Source organism: Crocuta crocuta, unplaced genomic scaffold (genome assembly GCF_008692635.1).
Source record: "Crocuta crocuta isolate KB4526 unplaced genomic scaffold, BGI_CrCroc_1.0 scaffold186, whole genome shotgun sequence".
Taxonomy (NCBI): domain Eukaryota; kingdom Metazoa; phylum Chordata; class Mammalia; order Carnivora; family Hyaenidae; genus Crocuta; species Crocuta crocuta.
Window position 1 is genome coordinate 6,190,672 of NW_027551569.1, and position 25,747 is coordinate 6,216,418.

Genomic DNA, 25,747 nt, shown 5'->3' on the forward strand with positions numbered 1-25,747 from the left:
GGAAGGTCATGGTGAGGTGACTGGGGGAGGGAAACCAAGAAGACACCTACAGGGAGGATTGAAGATGCTTTGAAAAAACCCAGCTCGGGGCTCCTGGGTGGCTCGGTGGGTTGAGTGCCCGACTCCTGCTCAGGTCATGATCTCACGGTTCATCGGTTCGAGCCCCATGTCGGGCTCTATGCTGACAGCTCGGAGTCTGGAGCCTGCTTCGAGTTCTGTGTCTCCCTCTCTCTGCTCCTCCCCCACTCACACTCTGTCTCTAATATAAACATTAAAAAAATAAAACATCAAAAACACCCAGCTTCCCAAGTAGGGTGTTTTCTTCCAAACCATGGACAAGAAGAAGGATTAGCAGGGTCGCCAGAACTTTAAGGACTCTTGAGACCAAAAACAAAAGATGGCCCCCACCACACAGAACCCAGACTTTCAAGGGACTGTGTAAAAGAAAGAGAATTGCTTGCTAAACTGGTTTCTTTTAAGAAATTTATTTAGAAAAATAACCATACCCTGCTCTGCCCTCCTCCCTCTGTGCCATGGGACTTGGGCATCATGTCGGATTTAACTCTGGATTGGGCCTCCTGTACACATGGGGGCCCAGCACATGCTGACAGGCGGCCATGCTTCTGGGTGACCTCACACCCTCTCAGCCGGTACAGTCTTGTGCTCAATCCTTGTCCAGGCCTCTGCCTCCAGGTCTCTGGAAGGAGAGAATGCCCTGAGGGGCAAGGGCAGCCTGGCCACAGTCTGTGTACCCCTCCTGAGGCCTGCCAGGCCAGCTGGGGGCGGGGGGCTCCATCTGCCCCCCACCACCTCTCGAAACTCAGGGCTGGAAGCGAGGCGAGCTGACATGAGGCTGGTGGAAGGCATGGGTGCTGTACACCACGTCGGGGGGCGAAGGCGTGCTGGCCGCCAGCACTGAGCACAGGGGCTCATGGCTGCTCAGCACCGACGTGAAATACTTCATCTCTTCTGTGAGCTGCTTAATCTCCTTGCGCAGAGCCGCGTTCTGTTTCTCCAGGTCTTCACTCTCCTGTGAGGAGAAAGATCAGCATCTGAGATTAGTGTCAAGGAAAGCCCAGGATCAGAGGAGGGGGTACAGGAGGAATCCAGATAAGGTTCTCACCAGCAAAGCCATGGGGATGGGCATCGGTGAATTTTTCGGCACACGTGTGTGCGGGTGTGCACATGTGCACATGTATTTGCATGTGGTCATATGTGAGTGTGGGTGCATCTCTGTACGCAAGTGTGTGCATAGATACTAGGTCGATCCTATGAAATTGCTGGTATTTGTCTGTTTTGACCTATAAAGATGGAGGTTCCATATGGTCCCACCTAACAGAGGTACACACAGAAATGGGTGTGAGTATGCTCCTTTGTGCGTGTGCGTGTGCGTGTGTACATGGGTCTCTGTGAGTATGTATGTAGGTTGAGAGTGGCAAGTGTATGTGAAGGGAAACTAGTTGGCAGGTTAGAGCCTGAAGAAATGGAAGAGAGTAGGGCGCCTGGGTGGCTCAGTCGGTTAAGCGTCCGACTTTCGCTTAGGTCATGATCTCGCGGTTCGTGGGTTCGAGCCCCGCGTCGGGCTCTGTGCTGACTGCCAGCTCGGAGCCTGGAGCCTGTTTCGGTCTGTGACTCCCTCTCTCTCTGACCCTCCCCTGCTCACGCTGTCTCTCTCTCTTTCCTAGAAATAATTAAAACATTAAAAAAAATTTAAAAAAAAAAAAAAGGAAATAGAAGAGAGTAGGTGAGAACAGCTTATTCTGATTTCACGCTTCTCCTCTCTACGTTCTACCACGAGTTCTCCTGGTGCTCCCTGCATCTACTTTTAGTCTTCCAGAGTCCGTGGTTAATTGTCTGCTTATACAGATTCTAGAACATTCTACAACCCTAGAACATCTAGGAGGGTTTTTACAAGTATCAAATGGTCAAAATCCACCAGAGCGTTTGATTCTACTCCATTCTGCTCACCCAAGAGCCTGGTTTACAGCCCTCTGGGTGTGTCCCACCCATGTGTGCAAGCTTTTTTCCAGAAACACCTTTCCCCTGTTGCTTAGGAGCACCATCAGATAGATACACGCTCATCAGGCAAACGCTGGGTCAAGAGCACTGATTACTGATCATATCATTAATTAATCAACAATTCCACTCTGCTAATTAGCATTTACTGGAAAACAATGCTACCCCAGGGAATTGCATTTCCAGTGTGATTTTCAGGTTCACATTCCTTGAGTCAATCAAGTAAGTTGACTAATATAATCATTGGTGCCACAGAAGAAGGGAAAATGTCACCGCAGATGCAAATAAATTACATTTTGGTTCAAAAAGCAACCTAATAGCTGGCATCTGGATCTTAATTTTTCTGGTTCTGTTTGATATAGGTCAGCGTTTCCCAAGCTTGCCATAGCATTAGAATTAGAAAGGGTTGTGACAGTTTCAGGCTCTTCTTGAAATCTAGAGATTTGAACTGAATGGGTTTGGGATTTGGGGTGAATTCTTGGAATTCACTGAATTTTTAAAATGTTTATTTATTTATTTTTGAGAGAGAGAAAGAAACAGAGCATGCATGGGAGAGGGGTTGAGAGAGAGGGAGACCCAGAATCCAAAGCAAGCTCCAGGCTCTGAGCTGTCAGCACAGAGCCTGATGTGGGGCTGGAACTCATGAACCTCAAGATCCTGACCTGAGCCAAAGTTGGGTGCTTAACCAGCTGAGCCACCTGGGCACCCCAGGAATTCACTGAATTTTTTTTTACTGTTTTATTTATTTCTGAGAGAGAGAGAGAGAGAGACAGCATGAGCAGGGGAGGGTCAGAGAGAGAGAGAGAGAGAGAGAGATACAGAATCTAAAACAGGCTCCAGGCTCTGAGCTGGCCATCAGCACAGAGCCCGACGCAGGGCTCAAACCCACGAACCAGGAGATCTTGACCTGAGCCGAAGTCGAATGCTCAATCGACTGAGCCACCCAGGCGCCCCTCACTGAATTTTTACCAAGTGCTCTTGGTCATTCTGATAATCAGGCAAGTTTGCAAACAGGAGTTAAATACAATCTTGGATTTGTTTTAGATCCTCAGGCACTAATGAAGCATCTAATTTTTAAGTGCCTGACATATACTCTGAACTCAAATGTCTGTTGATTGACTGGCTGAGGACATCAGCCAGCAGATGGCTGGCCTAGAAGTTGACTCACAATTATGGTGGGCAGTGGGCAGCTATAAGCTAATCTGCCAGGTAAAAGACGCCCACATAACCCATCAGGAGCATGAGCTGCAATGAGAGCTAGGTATGCTGCCAACGGCCTTCCTCCATGAGCCCGGGGTTTCTTTTTCAAGTGGTAGAGGGGTGTATGACTGGCCCTACCCATCAAGCCCGCTTCCATCCCTTTGTGAAGGACAGATGTAAGCAAGCCCGGCCCCAGCCTGGCATTTCCTGTATGCGGCTTTGAGCTAGAAAATGTGCCTCGGTCAGTACAAAGGAAACTCCTATCTCTAAAATGGGGTGGGGGTGGGTGGGCTCCTCAGACCCACGATGGTGGCATCAGAGGCACCGGCTTCTAATGCAAGGGACGGCTGGCTCTCGCTTATCTTACCATTTCGTTGTTTCCAGGCACGTCCCAGAGGCAGGGCATCCCCTCTTTACCGAAAGGTAAGAGAAAGCAACACATGAGACTGGGAGGGGGGTGGTTGGTAAGACGGGAACTGGGGGCCGGGAGTCCTGGCCCCTTCCTCTAGCCCTTTTCCTCGCCCCCTCTGAGAGTTTCCACTGGTGACAACGTTTACTGTAAACTCTGTGCTCTGAAGAGCCTGGGCAAACCCCGAGGCAGAAGGGAGGGGTAGGGTAGGCGGGCCGCAGGGACCAACCGCGCTCTGACCTTCTCCCCGCCTAGAGGCAGGCCCAGCTTTCGGGAAGTGACAGCAGGCTCTTCCTCCCCAGCAAGCCCTGCTGAGCGCTAGAGTTTTCTCTCCCTGCCCCCCTGCCTTGCAGATCCCAGAGCTCTAGGATGGGGCTTCACAGCAGCGGCTGCCTCTAACCATAAAACAAACCTTTGTGACAAGAAACTCATGGTTACCTTGGGAAGCAAGGCTGCTTCCTGCTAGGGCCCCAGAGAAGCCAGCGCTGCCAGCCCAGGGGCCACGCAGCCAGCCAGACACCCGCAAGAGGAAGAGTTTGACTTCCCTTGTAGAAGGAAGTGGCTGATCTGGGGCCTCCTCCCAACATGTCCCCGCCTGCTATTGCTCAGTCCACTCCGACCCTCCCTGGGGCAGTCATGCCCTGGAAGGGACTCACACCTGGACGACTGGCAAAGGCTGTTAACTGGGAGGTACAATGCCCATGTCCCCTGACTTCCCTTAACTTCCAGTGGCAGCTAGAAATCTAGCACCTGGGGAGGGGGGAGGGGAGGGGCATATTTGGGAAGAAAATGTTGGCCTCTCACACACACGTCCTCTGCTGCAATCAGGGAGAGTGAGCTGGCATCGGGGCTCCCCTGTAACCCGCTTTCCGCTTTTTGGAATTCACTTAGAGCCTTCAGGCTCCTCACGTAACCCCGAGACGGACATGCTGAGGCCAGCCGTTTCCATTATTCCTACTTTTCAGATGAGGCCGACTGAGACCCTGGGACAGAGCTACCCCAAATACCCCCTCAGAACGATTACAGGCTGGTGGCAGCAGCCGCTAGGAGGAAGGGCTTTGGAATTTGCCTCGACATTTATTTCCTCAGAGGTTCAGACACTGGTGCGATGCGCCCAGAGCCCGACAATCACACAGGGGCAGAGCTGGGCTGTCCGTCCTCAGCCCCATTCTTCTTCCAGCACCTGATGCTTCCCCCAAGAAGACTGGTAACGTAAGTGACCAGAGGCCTTTGGAGATCACTAAGAAGTCTTCAACTGCCCTACAGTCTCCCAAAGAACATGAGGTCTTCATTTTGGTGATCTTTGGACACCACATTGGAAGCCCGAGTCAGTCACACTTTCCAATCACAGAGCTGTTCATCGGCCTCCTGCCCAGTGTTGGGAGGGAATCATCTGTCCGGCCACTCTTTTATTTTTTATTTATTTATTTATTTATTTTTACAAATNCACAGGATATTTGTCCTTCTCTGCCTGACTTACTTCGCTCAGCATAACACCCTCAAGGTCCATCCATGTTGCTGCACATGGCCAGATTTCATTGTTTCTCATTAGTATTCCATTCCAGCCACTCTTTTAGAGGGCTCACTCAAGGCCAGATCTTCCTCCACAGAGTGAGGTCCAGAACACACAACAACAGTGGGCTCCATCAGCAGTGACTGGGACCGGGGTCCTGGCTGGGTGAGCCCCATGACTCGCTTTTCCCTCTCTGAGCCCCAGCTCCTGTTGGAAGGGGAAGACTGGGCCACAGCGTTGATTCTCAACCTTGGCCACACATGGAGATCAGTGGGATCCCCAGAGGAGCTTTACCAATACTGGTGCCTGGTTCTGATTTAAGCAGTCTCTGGTGCCGCCTGGGCACTGCGTTGTTAAAGGTTCCCCAGGGGATTCTAATGTGCAGTGAACACGGACAACCATTAGAAGGAACCCTTAGCTTAGAAGATCTCCAAGCCCTCTTCCACTCTCGAATATTTCAGCCTCTGCACTGCCTACCTGAGTGTATGACCCTCCAACCCCTACTTGTCGGGAAGGGGTGTGTGTGAGTGTCAGGGAGAAGTTGTTGGCGGCACAGGGATGTAGACAATTTATAGGAGAAAAATTAGTGGAAATCAAATTTTTAAAAGAATAACCTAGCTTGACTTAATAACTAACATTTATTTTATTTATTTATTGAATGGTACCACGTATCAGTCACTTTTTAACGAACTTTAGTTACTACTATATTTAATCTTTGCCACAACCCTATATGGTAGATAATGTTATTACACACATTTTACAGAAGAGGACAACCTGAGGTAACAGAGAAGTTAAGTAGCCTGTTCAAGGTCACACAGCTTGTAAGTTGTAGCAGCAGGACTTGAAGGAGGCAATCTGGCTTCAGAGTCTGTGCCCACCATTTTCTCTTGCTTCTGACATCTGTTTAAATCTTATAATGTTTGGTAATTATCCCCTGAGGCCTCAGCCCTGTTGGTTTTCCAATTTCATCTTGCCTCTTTTCCCACTCCTTGCAAGTCCAGGCGATAGTGCTTACAATTCACCCTCACCTGTGAAGCTGCTTGATGCCAACCCTATCATGAACTACAAGCAGCTCGGGGGTGGTTAGTGAAGAGGCTTCGTGGGGGTGTGGGAACATTCTGGGAAATTCCCTACTGGAGGGGCTAAAAGGGGGTCACTCAAAGAGCTCTTGAATGATGGGGAATCCCCAGGCAGTTCCCTTACCCACAGGGAAGCCAGTTAGGACCAAGGCCAAGGACAGGCTCTGGCCCAAGGCTTTGGCAGGGACTCTCCAGGCATTCTAAGCAGGGCTCTGTCCTTCCTGCCAGCTCTGGTTTACTGGTTCAGTGCCTTGACCTTCTCCTTGAATTTTCTAATCACAATTTCCAGAAGAGTGAAAATAGTCCCTGTGTGTTCCTCCTCAACAGAACATGTATTCGTTTATTGATTGGGTGACCTTTTAGCCCTCACCTACACTGAAGCATGAGATTAGTGTGTGAAGTTCATCTCTCACACCCAGTTATGTTCAGTTTCCTACAGTTACCAATCCCCGTCCACCAAAAGCAGATACAGGGTGGAGCCCACCATTGCTGGAGAAGTCTGCAAACTGACAGGTAGGACATTTCCAAAGCCACGGTAGGATGTGTGCCTACCCCTGTGGCCAATCTGGGGAAAGTAGCCCCAACTTCTGTTCCTCACCCAATGAAGAGAAAAGAGGATTCACTAAACTACAGGTCCTTGCACTGAATAATGTACAAGTCTGATTCTGGAGAAATTTTAACTTTCTTGGCATCCTAAACTCCCCCTTGCTTTCCTCTAGAGAGGCTAGAAAAAGAATTCACCAAATGCTCAGCTTCCCTTGCAGCTAGGCATGACCACATGACAGATTCTGACCAATAAGGTGTAAGTAGATTCTGGGGGTGGAGCTTCCCTTTCTGATTGAAAAAGCAAACCCTCACCAGAACAAAAGCCACCCTCCCTCAACACAGATTGATGCCTGGAGGTCCAGCATCTATCTTGCAGCCTTGAGGATGAAAGCCACATACTGAACATGCCTGCACAGGGAGAGAAGTAGTTCGGGTTTTTGATAACATTGCTGCACTAGCCCTAGTCTGTCCACTTCACATTCCTTGTGATAGGACCCCTTCTATTGCTTGTAGCAAAATGCAATCCTGACTGGTATCTAGAGTCAGAAAGTTTATCACTAGCAAGCCCAATTCCAAAAAACAACCAACCACTAATTACCATGAACACAAAGGTTTAAATGTTTTTCCTTTTTTTGAAGCCTGCCTGGCCTCTGGGACAGTGTCTGGATAGAAACCTCCCACAACTGTACCAAACTCACTCCACACATTCAATCTCATGCACCTGACAGGCCTCAAATGTCACTGCTCCCCAGTTCTCACCCCTGGCTGCATACTGAGGTCAGCCGAAGAGCGTCAGAAAATCATTTAAGCCGATGGTTGCAGAGAAGAATGGAACAATCTGGTTTTATGATCTTTTGGCTCAACAGGCTATTTTATCTCTTGAATCAGAACAGATGCCATTAATGTCAGCCCACTGGTGCTTAAAAAACACCTTCAAAGTTGGAGCTGTCGCAGGAAATGACTGGTTAATTTGGGATATTACTCGATCCAGTTATCCTCAAGATAAGAGACCTGTCCACATGGATCAAGCCTGCTTATTCAGGTGGTCTACAGTTAATGAGAATTTGTTTGCAACCACTGGTTATCCTGGTAAAATGACAAGCCAGTTTCAAATTCATCATTTAGGACACCCTCAGCCTGTCCTCATTGGTTCTGTAGCCGTCGGATCTGGCCTTTCCTGGCATAGAACTCTCCCACTGTGTGCAATTGGAGGAGACCACAAGCTATTGTTTTGGGTAACTGAAATGTAAAACAAATTTTCTGCGTACCTTAGATCCATAAACTTTGTATTTTTAATACATATTTTGGAGAACTCCCTATTTTTATATCAAATATACTATAAGCTCTAGAAATGTCCCAGTTGTTGGTTTTGTCAAGTAAGATGTTAATGGTTTGAAAAAAAAATCTCTCAGTCCTGTGAGAGATTCCAATTGGATTGTCCTGGAGTGGGTCTCAGGCATCAGGACTTTTAAAAATGCTTCCCAGGGGCACCTGGGTGGCTCAGTCGGTTAAGCATCTGACTCTTGATTTCGGCTTAGGTCATGAATCTCCGTTTTGTGGGTTCCAGCCATGCATTGGGCTCTGCACACTAACCATGTGAAGACTGCTTGGGATTCTCTCTCCCTCTCTCTCTGCCTCTCCCCCACTTGCACTCTCTCTGTCTCTCCCAAAATAAATAAACTTAAAAAGTGCTTCCCAGGGGCGCCTGGGTGGCTCAGTCAGTTGAGCGTCTGACTTCGGCTCAGGTCATGAGCCTCACAGTTTGTGGGTTCGAGCCCTGTGTCGGCCTCTATGCTGATAGCTAGCTCAGACCCTGGAGCCTGCTTCGGATTCTGTGTCTCCCTCTCTCTCTGCTCTTCCCCCACCCATGCTCTGTCTCTCTCTCCTTCAAAAATAAATAAACATGAAGAAAAAAAATTTTAATGCTTCCCAGATGAGCTTAATGAGCAATTAGCTTGGGAATCACGTTCATAGCTAATTCCTCTCTTTTTAAATGTAACATTAGGGGCACTTGGGTGGCTCAGTCACTTAAGCCTCTGACTTTGGCTCAGGTCATGATCTCATGGTTCGTGGGTTCATGCCCAGTGTCGGGCTCTGTGCTAACAGCTCGGAGCCTGGAGCCTGCTTCAAATTCTGTGTCTCCCTCTCTCTCTGCCCCTTCCCCCCAGAAGTTCTGTCTTTCTCTGCCTCAAAAATAAATAAACATTTAAAAAAAGTAAGAATATAAATATAGGCAGTGTTTAATTTTATTAAAATGTATTTTATATACTTATATTTTTATTACATATTTTTATTTTATAATATATAGTATAAGCAGCATAATACAAATAACTTTAGAGAGATGGGAGAGTGTTTCTAAGTCAAAAGTATTTTCTGAAAGTAAATACCTACTTAAGACAAGGCCTTACTATCCCATTGCCGTTATATTTGATGAGAACAATTTCAAGTAGCCCGGAATAGTTCATTTTTATGATGGAAGAGCCAGAGGTAGGACATCTATTCGAATCTCGTTAATGATAACTTGATTAAACCAGTTACCCTTTAGATAGTTGAGTTCCATGAGGGTCTATCACCGCCTTCACGGCTTTGCCATCGTTGACTAGGACAGTGCCCGGCACATAGTAAGTGTTCAATAAAATCATGTTGCTTGACTGCCAACTCGAACTCTGTAATAATTTACCAAACCCTGCTGATGAAGAGTCTAGTAAGTAAATTTGTAATGTTCATGACATCTCCAAGGGAGTGTTTAACCAAGCATTTAATAGCTTTTATAGCTTCTACTTTATAAATAGGATAGTTACAAATGACTGGAAGAGATTTACTTTTTTTTTTAAAAGCCCAGGTCAAATCCCTACTTAGCAACACTTTGGTTCCACAATCTGAACCTATGAGTGGGAGTAGCAGAATGAACACCATTTTAGAAACTCTGCCTATAATTTCTGTAGCTGGAACTTGACTTTCCCCATCCATACCAAATGAAGGAGACTCGAAAAGCTAGGCCAATGCTCTTAAATTTTTATAAACTGGAAAGTATAATTATATATGTTTTCATACATAATAATACATCTGATATCTTCATCTGATTGATTTGTAGGAAAATGCCAAGCACTCTGCATTAAACAAATGAACAAATATAACCTTCTCCTCAATGCAAAACAAAACAGAACAAATGTAATATTCTGCTTTTATATTTGCTCTTCTATTTAACTGTCGAAAAGCCCAGGGAGGCACTATTTCTTCCCATTTCGTAGATCAGAATTTAGGTTCAGATATATCCCCCAGGCAGATCTGAGTTAGTTTTGTTGACTCCCCCCACCCTGGTCCCTGCCCCTACCCCTTCCCACCCCCATCTGGCTCCTGCTCCCTGCAGAGTGCTCCTTCCTGAGTTTCTTCTCACTGTCTCAGAGGCCCAGTCCCACAAGGCATCTTTCCGACCCTTGACAGGCCACACAGTTTGGCCTCAAGGTTCTGCTTGAGCACCCTTTCCTCAGATCCTCCTGGTCTCCTTCTGTGACCACTACCTGTCAGGGCTTCAGACAGACCTTCCTTGCTCACTGTCCCCACTCCATCTGTCCCTTAGTTACATTCAACATTGCACTATTTGATTTTCACTGAAGTACGCTTCACTTTATGTGATGGGCCCATTCATTTATTTGCCTGTTTTCTTTTATTATTATTATTTTTTTAACTTTTATGTTTTTTTGAGAGAAAGAGAGTGTGGGTGGGAGAGGGGCAGAGAGAGAGGGAGACAGAATTGGAAGCAGGCTCTAGGCTCCGAGCTGTCAGCACAGAGCCCGACGTGGGGCTTGAACTCATCAGTGATGAGATCATGACCTGAGCCAAAGTCAGATGCTTAACCGACTGAGCCACCCCGCGCCCCCTATTTGTCTGTTTTCTAGTGTGACTTATAGTTGAAGGCAAGGTCCATGAAATCAGGGACTCTGTCTTGTCCCTGCTGTTTTCTCAATGCCTAGAACAAGCCATACCCGGCACCTAGGATGCTAATACATACTCGTTGAGCAGATGAGTCATTTCTGCTAACATTGGATCTAGCACTGGGAATATGGCCTTTGCTTTTATAATATTCTGGACCACTCCACCCCTTTAGCAGCAAGGCATGTTCTCTTACCAGCCGAGTACCCAGAAAATACTTTGGTTAGAGGATCCTCCATTGCAGGAAATTGCATTTTGGCCTTAGGAATCTAGTCCACTCTGCGTGGCTCTGAACTTTATCTTACTTTTGAATTTTTATAAGAGCCCCAGGTCACCTTCCTTGGTTTCCTTAAATCAAGGGTGACAAGACGTGTACTGGGACAGTTCCAGCACATACCTGTTGTCCTGGTATAATTCTTATTCATGCTCTTTCCGCTTCTAAAAGTGTTCCCATTTGGAGGATAAATGAAAAGATTTACTAAAACTTGACCCCCAAATTCTAGCTCAATGATATCATCTCTGTCCTTGTCCTCACTTTCCTCTGGAGTTCACTCAGATCTCCATTTGACCATTTTCTTATGTTTTTTTAAAAAAAATATGCAGTATAACTACATTTAAAATATTTTTAAAAAATCACACCCACCCATGATCCTAGTACTCTTTTTTTTTTTTTTATATTTTTATTTATTTCTAGGAGAGAGAGAGAGACAGCGTGAGTAGGGGAGGGTCAGAGAGAGAAGGAGTCACAGACTGAAACAGCATCCAGGCTCCGAGCTGGCAGTCAGCACAGAGCCCGATGCGGGGCTCGAACCCACGAACCGCGAGATCATGACCTAAGTGAAAGTCGGACGCCTAACCGACTAAGCCACCCAGGCGCCCCATGATCCTAGTACTCTTAACACAACTGTTTCCATTTGCACATGTCACCATCTTGTCCTTTTTAAGAAACACACTCATTTTTATAAAATCTCAGTCATTGTACATAATACAATTCATGTTTTGCCTTGTCTTAACTTTGTCACCTCTACATAATCACCATAATTATCATTTTTATTGGCCATGTCATCAAATTTACCCAAGATGGGTAAATTTAGAAGAAGATCCACAATTTACCCAAAATGGTTTTTTAACGTTGGACATTTTGGTTGCTATCAAAATGTTGCTATTGTAAGTAACACTCCAGTGAACTTCTTGATGCATACTGGCTTTTGTTCAGTTATGTCCTAGGATAAATTTGTAGGAATGAGATCAGCAGGGCAAAGGGCACAACCAGTCTTCCAGTTCACGATTGCGTTGCAGTAAAAGGGCTGTGTAAAATATACAATGCCACCGGCAGTGAACACATGTGTCAATTTCATCACAACTCCATTGGCATTTAGACATTAAATTGCCTAATGCCAATTTAAACTAATTTTAAATAGTTTATTTTGCCAATTAGCCTCTTGAAGGTTTCTTAATTTCACTGTAATGTGACAAGTTATTGATAACTAAGGAGGAAGAATTTTCTATGTGTCTGTTCCCTAGAACAGCATTCTCAACCAGGGACAATTCTGCCCCCCAGGGGACATTGGACAAGGTCTGGAAACATTTTTCATAGTCACAGGTAGGGCGTGGGGTGCTACTACTAGAATGTAGGGGTTAGATTTTACATTTTACAGTGCACGGGCCACCCCTCCCCCAACATAGAATTATGCAATTCAAAATGTCAATAGTGCCGAGGCTGAGAAGCCCTTAGAGTGTATCTTTTTTCACAACCAGAGTAGAAAATTGGGTTATTTTCATTTTGGTAGGAAAAATGTTACAAGTTTTCTGTTCATAGCTTCTGCCCACTTACCTATTGGAGTCTTGATGTTTTTCTTAAAAAAGGATGTTCTTTCTATGGTATAAATATGAAATCTGCATTTATTTAATTTGATGCAAGTATTTTTCCCCAATGTATTACTGTCCTTTTCATTTTGTATTACAACTTTAAGACCTTTTTAACATAAAAGAACATTTAAACTTCAGTCCTTCTCAACCTGGGACTCTTTCTCATCTCTTGCTGCATATGCTTGGGTTATATTGCTAAAGACTGCCAGGTCCTTCAGGCCTTCTGGTTAATGGTTTACATCTTGGCTTACCCTTTGCAAAAGGACATGTAAAAGCAACACCTTCTGCATAATAAAGTCCTATTCAACAAAGTGGTACATGTAAATCAAAAGCGAATGGTGAGCAGGCAAGAGGTTTGGGGTTTTGGGTGTCCTTGAGAAAGACCTCGTATCCCCATTGGTTACGTGGCAGGTTGATTTACAGCATCTCTGAGTTTTCGTTTAATTCTGTGATTCTATAAACAAGGGGATATGACCATAATTATTGTTAGGCCCACCGCCCCCTCCCCAGCCAAGCTACCACATGGACCCATAATGATGCTCTCTACATAATATCCCACTATCTGAAGGAGACTTTGTCCTGTGGAACCACTCTCTGCCCCCTAGGAAACAGGGTGCTGGACTGAGTCCTACAGAGGAAACTAAGAAAATCCCCAAGCAGTTTGGGAAAGGACTTTTTGGTGAGACCTTCCCATTCTTTTCAAGAGAAGGAAGTTTGGGTGCTTCTGAGGACAGCTTCGTGAAGACGTCTGTTTGAATGGGCACCGTCAATTTGTGACCTGAGACCTGTAATCTCATTTGAACAGCAATTCTTTATAAATGCCAAGTCTGGTATGGAGCTGGCCTCCTTTCACATATGCCTCCCAAACTTAGCCACACGGACCCACCATCAGTGGTACAAGCATTGAGGGGTGGTACATTGTCTTGACGTGTTTTTCTCTCCCAGATGGAAATAGTCTACATTGTTGTTCTGATTTTTTAAATGGCACACAGTCATCACAATTTAGAAAAATACAGAAAAATACTAGGGTAAGATAAGCTACTCAAAACTCACAACTCAGAAGTGAGCACTATTAGGATTTTGGAGAACATCTTTCCAGATAGCTCTTTATGTATGCAAACATGCCCCAAACCCACAACTTTTACATTAACGGGATTGTATTCTGCACACTCTTTGTAACTTGCTGTTTTTCCTCTCAGTGCTATGTCATTGACATCTTTCTGTGATACACATATACCTGGTCATTTTTAGTGGTAGCATAAAATTCTAGCGTCTGCATGTATCATGATACGCTTAATCCCAATTGTTGGGCATCTGTCAACTTTTATAGTATGGATAAAGTGTTTACTGATCATGATGAATTGGGCATCTTTGTGCATTGTTTTCTGCAAACACTTGTACGTAGAATTGCTGTGTTAGAGTATTCTTATGTGAGATATTAACATTTATTGCTACACAGCTTTCTTTAAAAAGGGTGTCAATGGATACATTGATATATTGCATAGACTCTACTTTCTTGACTAGGCCTAATAATGGAGGAGGAAAAAGTGTGAGTTTTGGAGGATGTTGCTCAAAGAACAAAAGAGTAAAGTCAGGAAAAGACTGAAGGAGGCTATCAGAGAAGATGAATACAACTTCATAAGGGTCCGAAGGAAAGAGGCAGGTAGCATAGTGGCTAGGGAGATGGGCTCTCCGGTCAGGCAGACTTAGTTACAAGCTGTGTGACTTTGGATAAATTTCTTAACCTAAGATTTATGAAATAAGGTTTTTGTGCAGATTAAATGAGATACTACAGGTAGAGTCATTAACACCCAGTGCCTGGTACATAGTCATGTATTTCAGTAATGTTTTCAATAAAAAGAAATTCATAGCAATAGAGGGCCAAGAGAAACGCCTATTTTCCACGGATGGCTCACTGATTTTCATTGAATTTCTTTTTTTTTTTTTTTTAGTTTATTGTCAAGTTGGTTTACATATAACACCCAGTGCTCATCCCAACAAGTGCTCTCCTCCATGCCCTTCACTCCCCTTCCCCTCCCCCCCACCCCCATCAGTCCTCAGCTTGTTCTCGGTATTCAAGAGTCTCTCATGGTTTGCCTCCCTCCCTCTCCCCAGCTATTTTTCCCCTTCTTCTCCCCGACGGTCCTCCGTTAAGTTCTTCCTAATCCTCCTATATGTGCAAACATATGGTATTTGTCCTTCTCTGCCTGACTTATTTCGCTCAGCATAACACCCTCTAGTTCCACCCATGTTGCTACAAATGGCCAGATTTCATTCTTTCTCATTGCCATGTAGTAGTTTTCACTGAATTTCTTAAGGGCAGAACTAGCCAGATATTCCTTCTGTGTTTTGTGTTCCTTTTGGACCTATGCCTTCTCTGTGCAAATAAACCTTATGGCACAGTCTTCTGGAGAGAAAGAGAGAACTCCAGGAGTGAAGAGAACCACAAGTAGCTTTCTCTTCCAGTCTTCCCCAGAAGACCAAGTACAATAGTGTCATTCTAAGGACACCCAGGGGGTTGACATCTTTGCTGAGCTGCTTTTCCCCCATTACTCAATTTCCCTCTGATTGTAAATAACTTATTTCTCACAGCATCAGCTCAAAGCTTCATTTCACACATAATTTACACTCGTGATGTTTGTTACATGTGGCATTAAAGATATACCCTGGAACCTGTCAACCTTTTTCATTTTTCAGACTAGTACGAGACTCCTGCAGGAGTCAGCCCCAGGAAAGCACCTTTCCTACCCCCAGCTAAGGGAGTACCCAAAGTTCCAGCTTTCAGATTTGGCCCTGTTCCTTCACCGTGCTTCCAGTTCCATTCGTGAGGCCAGATCTGACTTGTCAAAGGCATAGCTCTGGGTTAATATTCCCATCTGCCCACCATCTCTTCTATTTTTAGCCTTTTCATGAACAAAGCTTCTCAGTCGATCTCAACTTTCTTTTCCACTGACCCAGGACACGGACTCGAAATCCTTCAAGCCACTACAATCAACCAGGATGATTGATTGTATCATCATGATTGATACAATGATTGATTGTAAATCACACGAGTGACACCGATTTACCGTTCCTTATAGTGGTGTGTCTAATACTGTAGACGTTAGGGTTACTCATTATAAATCCCAACTAAGAGTTGGTTCTCCCAAAGGACTGAGATATTTAGGCAAGATACTCAAGAGATAAAATGTCACAGAGGAAGACTATTCAATGCTTGAAATCACACTTAGAAATCACTTAATGCATATATAGTCATGACTGATGTTGAGCATGTAAATATGTACATTATAAAAATAAAAGCATATGATAAAAACATCCAAACTATATAAAAAAGGGGAAAATGAAAAGCAGGTCTCTTTTGCTTTTGACCTTTCATCCTACTTTTCAGAAATAAATATTAACTTTGGGGGAAAACCCATTTGAAAAAGATTAAGTTCATATACATATGCACATGCATGTTTTTCTCTTTATTAAAAACATACATGGGAGCAAACTAGGTATCATATTCACCACCTTTTTAATTTAAGCATACAGAAGCTTGATAATCTTTTCAGATTAACACATTTGATGTAACATTTTAACAACTCCATAGTATTCCGTTGAATGGACAAGTATAGTTTTATTTCATTAGCTCCTTACCAATGAATATTTAGCTTGTTTCCAGTCTTTACTATAACAAACAATGCAGCAATGAGTGTCTTCGCATGCACAGCATTGTGTAATCTGTGGGTGTGTTTGTAAATAGACTCCCAGATGTAAAATTGCTGACATTTTACATCTGAGTAAAATGAGTTACAGGGTATGTTCCCTTTTAACTTGGAAAGACTTCTAATGGAGCTGTACCCCCATATCCTACTAGTAGTGTGTGGTGGTGCCTGCTTCTCCGTTGCCTTGGCAACATCACATATTAGCAACATTTTTTGTCTTTACCAGTCTAGCAGGGAATCTTACTGTTGCTTTAATTGTCATTTCCTTTCCTAAGTGGGGTCTAGAGTCTTTTCCATATATATTTGCTATTTCTTTCTCTCTTTCTGTAAATTGCCCATGTATAATCATTGCTCATTTTTCTTTTGGGTTGTTAATCATTTTCTTATTCATAAGAGCTCTCATATGTGAAGCAAATATGCCCTTTTTTGGTCACATGTATTGCAGATATTTTCCCCAATCTGTGATTTGCCTTTGCTTTTGCATATAATATTTTGAGCTATATAGAAATTTTTACTTTTTATGTATAAGGGTAATGTATATTAGTTTTTTCCTTTATGGTTTCAGGGTTTTGTACTTTACCTGGAAAAGTCTTCATTCCAAAATAATTTTTCAATGCTCTTTTTTTCCCCAAATTTCTTTAGTGTTTTGTTTTGTTTTTACATTTAATCTGTGTGTGTGTTGTATGAGAAATGAAGACTCTAGTTTTTCTTCCTCCCAAAATGGCAAGCCAGTTGTCCCAATTCTATTTATTGAATAATTCAGATTTCTTTCACTGGTTTCAAAAGCCATCATCATCATTTTGCATTTGCTCTGGTGTCTAGTTTTTAAGAATTGACATATGTATTTGGGTCTTAAATTTCAGTTTGTTTTGGGTCTCTTTCTGTTCTGCCCCATGTCCTGTGTTTTCCACATTGTTTTGATTTCTGTATTTATAATTCACTGTAATATCTTGTTCAGCTAATCTTCTTTAATTACCCTCTCTAACATTTTCCTGAAAACTGTCACATGGTTGTTTTTCACTAAGAACTTAGAATAGCTAATCTAAGTCTCCTGTAACTGCCAAAAGTCCTATTGAGTTTTTATTGGGATCACATTAAGTTAAACTGATAGATTTATTTAAGGAAAATTTCTATCTTTTCATAAGGTATATCTTCCCACTTATTTGAGTGTTTTTTAAAATCACTTAGAATAGTTCTAAAGTTTTTAAAAATTAAGCCCTGCATATTTTTTGTTAAATATATTCCTTCCTCCCATTTGTCATTGTTGGTATTATGTATATTATATTGGTATAATACACCAATGTATTGGTATTATATATATGTTATATATATATATAAATTTAAATATATATATTAATTTTTTTAATGTTTATTTATTTTGAGAGAGAACGTGCAAGAGGGAGTGTGAGCAGGGGAGAGGCAGAGAGAGAGGGAGAAAAAACCCCAAGCAGGCTCTGTGCTGTCAGCACAGAGCCCGACCCAGGGCTCGATCTCACAAATTGTGAGATCATGACCTGAGCTGAAACCAAGAGTTGGACACTTAACCAACTGAGCCACCCAGGTGCTCTCATTGTTGATACTATAAATGGAATCTTTCCTCCCATTAAATTTTCTAATTGGTTATGGTTTACATATAGGAAAGTTTTTACTTTTTGTGTTATCTTCAAAAGCTGACTGGATTTTCTTATCATTTTTAATAGTTTTCAGCTGATTATCTCAAATCCCTTTATTAGCTACTGATGTCTTCTGAGATGAACTGGTCCAGTATGTAAATAAACGAGAATTTAAACAAAAACCTTAAAAAATAAAAAACTGTAATAAAAAACATTAAAAAGAAAATGAACTGGTCAAGATGTGCCTTTCTCATTTTTAATCAATGCTTCTACTTTGTCTAATAGAGTCCCTAGTTGTCTGCAGGAGGGAAGGAAATAAGTGTAGTAGGGGCTTGTCTAGAAACATCTAACAAAAGAGAATTAAAACAGAATGCTGACTCTGTTTGTTGATATCACAAACATGAAAAGAAGCACCTGATGCAGTTTACATGAGGGGTAGTTAATGCCAGAGAAGTTATACAATTGGCATAAGATTAAACAGTTGTGGAAAGAGGCTCCTTCCCTACTCTGCTATTTTAAAAGCAATCAGTGTACAGTGTTTGGGTGTAAGCCATTTATAGGATAGATACTGAAAATGTTAAATAGTTAAGTACCCCACACTCTCACTGCAGAAATGAAGTAATGCTTTTGGTATTTTAAGAGAGATAATAGTGCCAAAGCTGAAACCGAGAAAATGACATTACCCCAGCACATGAGGCTAGCACAGTAATACAAGCAGGGCCCTTATTGGATATAGTGCTCTCAGGAGCTGGTCTTTAAAATATTGGTGGATGGGTCTATAGCTATGTATGAAGGCCAGAGAAGGTTCCAGAACCTCAGCATGTGGAGCCAAGCATGACCTCAAGAATAAACCAAGCCCTCAACCTTAAGAATGCTGGTGGTAAACCAGAAGATTTTCTACCTGAATCACAAACATGATTAAGAGGATAATGGATGGAGAAGATGGGTGATTACGTCTGAGAGGAAATGAACATTTCAGACCACAGCCAAACCCTTCGTTTGATGGTGGCAGATTTATATTATGTTGCTGCCAAAAGCTTTTTACCTGAAGTCAAGGAACAAGTTGCACTGGCTGTGACCCCCAGACTAGCTCCGTGAATCTAGGTGACCTACTCACCAGGCAGAAAGTGAACATGATCACTGTGGTGCTTGAAAGAAAGGAATGGGGAGGAGTTTGTCTCCAGATGTGGGGAAGATAGGAAGGAACATTCTAGAGACTGAGACTGGAAATGTGGGTGTGGACATGGTGACTGCATGACTTGGGGTCTCCATGTACCTCAAGTCCCAGAGATTCTCTCACTCTAGCCATGGTTAGTATAATCCAGATGGGCCAAATCTTCTTTCTTAAAAAAATTTAAGAAAAAATTTTTTAATGTTTTATTTATTTCTGAGAGAGAGAGAGAGACACAGCATGAGCGGGGGAGGGTCAGAGAGAGACGGAGACACAGAATCCGAAACAGGCTCCAGGCTCTGAGCTAGCTGTCAGCACAGAGCCTGACACGGGGCTCAAACCCACAAACCGTGAGATCATGACCTGAGCCGAAGTCAGATGCTTAACCGACTGAGCCACCCAGGCACCCCCAGATGGGCCAGATCTTCTGGTTCTGACTCTTGTCTTACAGAGAGAAAGAGGAGAGAGAGAGAGAACTGTGTCCATTGAAAACTTTGCCATAGCAAAGAAAATATATGCCCCCTTCATTGATGTGTCCCCCTGGGCTTGAACCAGGGGGTTGAATTTACAGGGAAACAGTGGTACAGCTCAAGATAGGGATGACCCCTCTGCTCACATCAGGAGGGAAGGTGCTCTCTGACAGGAGTGAGCAGGCCTGCACTGGGGACCATTTCGACGGTATGTATGCAGTGGAGGCNAAAGTGTGTCTGAACTTTCCAGCCCTTAAGAAATCTCTCAGCCATGAGATTCTGCAATGTATATATAATCTTGGTTGTGATTATTTAGCTTGCTTCTATAATAATAACAATTATTAATATTACTCTTATTATACTTACAATTTTTGAGTATTATATGCCAGGCAGTGTGGTGAGCTTTTTAGATGCATTATCTCTGTCATTTCCCATTCTATAGATAGGAAAACTGAGTCTAAGGGAGGTTACCAATATCTCTAAGATCGATCACGTAGATAGCAAGTGGCAGAGCTGGGATTCAAACACTGTGCTGACTGCATAGCCGTTGAGCTATACTTAATGCCTATTTTTTTTAAATTTTTTTATTTTTTTACTATTGCGAACTTATAAAGCTTATAGCAGTTTTACAGTCTCAGGACATTACTACTTATAGAAAAAGGAAGGCTTTATCCTTGACGATTTTTTGATGTTTATTTTCTTTTTTTTTTTTTTAAATTTATTTCTAGGAGAGAGAGAGAGAGAGAGAGACACAGCGTGAGCAGGGGAGGGTCAGAGAGAGAGGGAGTCACAGACTGAAACAGGCTCCAGGCTCCGAGCTGGCAGCCAGCACAGAGCCCGACGCGGGGCCCGAACCCACGAACCGTGAGATCATGACCTGAGCGAAATTCGGACGCTCAACCGACTAAGCGACCCAGGCGCCCTTGATGTTTATTTTCTTAAGAGAGAGACAGAGCTTGAGAGGGACAGAGGAAGAGGGAGACACAGAATCTGAAGTAGGCTCCAGGCTCTGAGCTGTCAGCACAGTTTGGGGCTCAAACTCTCAAACTGTGAAATCATGACCTGAGCTGAAGTCGGACGCTCAACTAACTGAGCCACCCAGGCACCCCTACCTATCCTTTTCAATTTTTATTTGTTTGTTTGCTTGCTCTAAAGAATATTGAATTTGAATCAGACTCTGATAGAGACAAGTGCATGATCACAGATTTTGAAGCTTAAAATGATAAACTGGAGTGTAGTAAGAGCTTAAGCCATCATGAAATCACAGAGAACTATAAGTACCAGGGTCACCAATAACTTAACATTTAGACGGCTGATCAGAATAATCAAAGAGAAGAAAGAATTTGGTGCTCATTCATTTCTTTTGTTTTCAATTCAACAAATATTTATAAACAGAAACTATGCTGGAATGCAAAAGAAGATATACTGAATACATTTCTTATCAAACACAAGTACCCATTCAGAGATGTTAGTGCAGACTCTTCTCTGCTTCCTTACCAAGCTTAAAGAAGCATCTTTTTTGTCCCTAAAACTACATCTTACTCTTTCTTGATGTAATCAAAATGACTATTCTAACTGGCTGATTGCCATAGTAATCTTTCAAATAAACACAAGCATACTTATTTTGGGTACCAATTGCCGTTTTTACCATTGAAAGGAATTACTAGGATGCTCGAGGTTCGGGAATGGTTTAGGAGGAAGGATAGAAAGGCTGCGCTGCTAGAGGAAGGGATGAGGGGATGGAAGAGGAAATCTCTAGAAAGCTCCAGACTGGAAGCAACTCAATCAGGATAGTGACCATCCCAGATAAGTGTACTTGAAACTGCATCTTTCACAGACCTCTTGGGATATCATGGGAGATACTTCAAAATAAAACCTTAATGATGTTCAGGAGAGTAGAGTAATAAGGTGCAGCCCCCTATGGACATCCTAGCTCCAAATGCAAGGACCAGGGTGTTGGCCAACTGGCCTCTGGGGGATGGGACCGTATGTGATCCTAACACTAGGATCGTAGGCTCCCCCGAAGTGCTTAACACCTCATAAATTCCTCCCCAATACAGTCCTACCTTCTGCAGGGAGGGGAGCGCTGCAGAGGCATGAAGCTCTCTCTAGCTACCCCATCATCTCTGAGCAGGCAGTTTCTGGTACCACCCAGCCCTCCTCCAGGCCTCGCGTAATCAACTCACTTACACTTCATGTCCTCTTGGCCGTCAGGAAGAAGGACTTATTTCTCTATCAGCCCCATGGCTCGTGTTCTGCTACAAAATTTTCTCAATACACCCATAGGAAAGCCTCTCCTCCTCACCGCACCCCTCAGCCCTTCGCCACCACTCTCCTCCTGCCCCACCACATACACATCCCCATGCAGACAGACTCAGAGCTGTGATCCAAGCATCCATGAGTGATGGGGAGCAAAGCCTAAGGCTCAAGAGAATGGAGAAAGTTCTGAACACTCACCAAGTGCAAGGTGTCAGCCTTCTGTGTCTGCCTCTGTCGGCTCTTTTGGGCCGCAATGCGATTTTTCTCCCGCCTCTGAACTTTTCTCACATCATCAGATGAGTCCTGGGAAGCAGACAAGGTGGGAACCGGTGAGTGTGCCCCTCTCTTCTGAGTTATAGCAGGTTCTCACGCCGTTTGGTATCTGTCCGTCCATTCTCATATTTCTTCATCTTTTCATTTGTGCCCATTCACCTTCTACTTACCAAAAGGCTGAGCCCAAAAGAAAAACGTTCCCCACGCTCTGTCACACTCTCTTACATCTACTTAGGTATTTTGGCCAAAAGCTACAGGAAGAAGAAAAAGACCCTGGGGCCTAGATAGGGCTGTATTTGGAAAAAATTGGTTAAGGCGATGAAGTGTGTTTCATCACCCCTCCTCTTCAGGGCTGCTCCACCCTTACTCTTTTTGGCCTAGAATTTTCTTGCTATTTTTTTTCAAAACTTCATTGACACCTACTATGTGCCGACTTCTGTGAAAGTGCTTTTTCAGAGGTGCTCTTGCTTTAAAAAGTTTTTTTTTAATGTCTACTTATTTTTGAGAGAGAGAGAGCACGCGCAAGTGGGAAAGGGGCAGAGAGAGAAGGAGACCCAGAATCCGAAGCAGGCTCCAGGCTCTGAGCTGTCAGCACAGAGCCTGACACCAGGCTAGGACCCACGAACTGTGAGATCATGACCTGAGCCGAAGTCAGACGCTTAACTGACTGAGCCACCCAGGTGCCCCAGAGGTGCTCTTGCTTAATTCCTCAATTCTGTGAAGTTGATATTATTGTTTCTATCTTACATGTGAGGAAACTGAGGCTAAAGGGCTTACCCAAGAGCTCACAGTAAGCCAGGACTTACATGTTCTGCTGCTAAGTCTGATGCCTCTCCAAGCCACTCCCCACCCCTCACTGGTTTGTACCCATATGACATCTGCTACATGGCTGGGTTGAGGTCCCATCACAGATCTGCCTCTCTTTCCCCCTTCATTCCCTTCATTATGCTCAATGTGACCTTGACATTCCCCATGGCCCGTAGCACAATGCCTAATACAAACGAGAGGCCAAAAACAGCTTTAAGGGTGGAGATTACCCAGCTGTGGCAGATTGTGGATGGGTGCTTAGCAGGACAAGAGGACCTCTGGGTTGTCCTCTAAGTATATCCCACAGATGGGCATGTCCTCTGCTTAGGCAGAGAGGTGACCTCCAGCTGCCCCCCAGGCGCTGCAGGATAAGGGTAGGAGGCTGAGTAAAACCCTTCCACCACCCCCACCCTCTTCCCGCTCAGGCCCACACAGGCAGAGGGGCACTGCTCCTGGGGCAAGACTCTGTCTCACCAGCATGCCCAGCACTTCCAGGCCATTGCGGTAGGAGGGCATCGGGTTAGATGGGAAGGAAGTGCTTTGCTCGAAGGGGCATGGGGAACCAGATCACTGTGGAAGCCATGAGTAATTTCCTTCCTAAGAAGAATACAGACTTCCAGGCCGCCTGAGCCACCCTGATGCCATCTGGAGCCGAGGACTGGACCGTTTGCCTTCTAGAGGTCTCCGCTATGACTTCTCCCAACCTGCTGCTCTTCTGGGCAGCACTCATGACACATGCTGTATTATTTGTTTATGTACTTTTATTTTGGCTGCAGCATCTTGAAAGCCCTCTTGGATATCATAAATTATATGAAAGGAAGAGTGGCTTTTAAACCACAGAGTTGGGGGAGATATTTTAATCCCTTGATGTATTGGGTGAGAATGAAGAAGCCTTTCTATAGAGAGGGTGTCAAGGAATGTGGTGAAGAGAAAGCTCCAAAAGTTTTGGGGCGGGGCGCCTGGGGGTGCGGGGGCTCAGTTGGTTAAGCGGCAGACACTTGGTTTTAGCTCAGGTCCTGATCTTGCAGTTCATGGGACTGAGACCCACGTAGGGTTCAGCACTGACAGTGGGCCGAGCCAGCTTCTGATTCTCTCTCCCCAGTTCTGCCCCTCATCAGCTCATGGTCATGCTCTCTCTCGAAATAAATAAACAACTTTAAGAAAATTTAAAAACAAACCGAAAAAAAGCTTTGGGGCAGGTAAGGTGCCCTTTTTTTTGGCAACCCTCAAGCTGAAAACTTTTGATTTAGAAGTCACAATCTAGACTCCAAAAGGCTCCCAGACTCTCTCCCTCCATCGCTCTGGTGTCCCCAGAGCTGAGCTGAGCTGAGCTAATAGTGAGTATCTCCAGCAAGGTCCAATACCGCCTCCTGACTGATTCTTTCCTCCTGTCCAGTGGCCACGGGGAAAGAGGCTTCAGTTCCAGCCTCCCTCTGTGCTCGTAGATTCTTCTGCATCTGCCTGGCCTCCTCCTCCTTCTAACTTGCTCTTTTTCCTTCTTTGCTTTTCCCTGAGGCTTCTCTCTCTTGCCCTGAGAGAAGAGAGAAGCAAAACCACATGCAGGGGCTGGGTGTGCCAGCGGCCTCTGTAAAACTGTGCCTCTTGGGGTTCTCCTGCCTTGGAGAAAGGTGGACCCTCTCCTTCGAGAGACAGGGGTCTTGGATGCAATTCTCCTCCTGGCTTCCTAGAAAGCTTCACCGGGTAAGGACCCAGGTGAGGTGGAGTCAGTGCACCCCGTCCTATGTGCCAACAGCTCATTGCAAAGACCACATCTAAGTCTGACAGAGTGTCCCTGTCACCAGCCCCTCGGCGCTCCTGGGCTCCCTGGGCAGGCCAAGGAAGCCTGGCCCTCCCGCTGCCGCCCACCCCCGCAGAATCAGAAGGTGGGTTGCAGGGAAAGGGGGGCTCTACCTGTTTGCCGGGGGGAGGAGAGCGGCTGAAGCTGGAGTCGCTGCTGTCGGAGCTGTGAGGCATGGCTGCAGTCTTCCGGGCCCTCCACACAGCCCCGGACGCCTGTGGGCTCTCCTGTCACCAGCTGGCCTCCCTTCCTGGCTGCTCCCGAGCCACCAGCCCACCCCCCTGCACAGGTCCCTCCTCTGCCGGGCCTGCAGCCACCTCTGACCCCCGCGTCCTCCTCGCTCTGGGGTGCAGAGGCACTGCTCCCCACAGGGACATGTCGCTCGCTTTGGGGCTCGTGCGCGCGCTCTCTCTCTCTTGTGGTTTCTGGTAACTCACGCTGGAAGTCACATGGGCGGAAACTTAAACAAGTTAGAAGTTAATTTGAGAGAAAATACATATCTGGGAAAAGACCCACAGAATTATATGAAAGGAAGAGAAAAAAAAATACACAAAACCCCAGATACCTTTCGACTGTTTGAAAGGCAGAACAGCTCTCTTCAATTGATGAAGATAAAAGAGAAAAACAGCCGAGGCAGGGAAAAACCCCAGCCAGAATTAGCAAGTCCGTCTCCTGTCAACAGGGCAGAAAGGAGAGGGAAAGAGTTTCCACTGTCAGCCGACTTGAGCTTTAAACCAAAATAAAGTACCGAGACTGGGATTTCTTTCTGGTTTTTACCCGAAAGCAGCTACCCGTCCCGTCCTGTGGCGGGCCTTCCTCACCCCCCTGTCCGGGCAGCCTGGTCCTTTCCCGGCCACCACACAGAAGAGGCCCCGGGAGATCTGAATGCCACCGGTGGGCTCTAGAGTTGATGGCTCAAATATCTATTCGTCACCTAGGCCTCTTGGCAGCGGGCCGTCTTTTGGAAAGAGACGCGTCTCATGTTAAGGGTCTTTCAGGATGGCTTTGATTCTTAATGATTCAAGTAGGTCACCAGGTCAAAGCCCAGAGTGGAGGAACAGTAGGAAATCGTGAACAGAGCACC

General features: G+C 44.8%; 1 protein-coding gene across 1 annotated transcript; it reads right to left on the minus strand.

Moving 5' to 3' along the window:
• Positions 1 to 466: 466 nt before the first annotated feature.
• Positions 467 to 25,043, minus strand: BATF (basic leucine zipper ATF-like transcription factor). Its single transcript, XM_077750742.1, has 3 exons — positions 24,777 to 25,043; positions 21,984 to 22,088; positions 467 to 1,030 (listed from the first exon to the last, which is right to left on the minus strand). The coding sequence occupies exons 1-3, from the start codon at positions 24,837 to 24,839 to the stop codon at positions 821 to 823; spliced, it is 378 nt and encodes a 125-aa protein (XP_077606868.1). The 5' UTR covers positions 24,840 to 25,043; the 3' UTR covers positions 467 to 820.
• Positions 25,044 to 25,747: the final 704 nt, after the last annotated feature.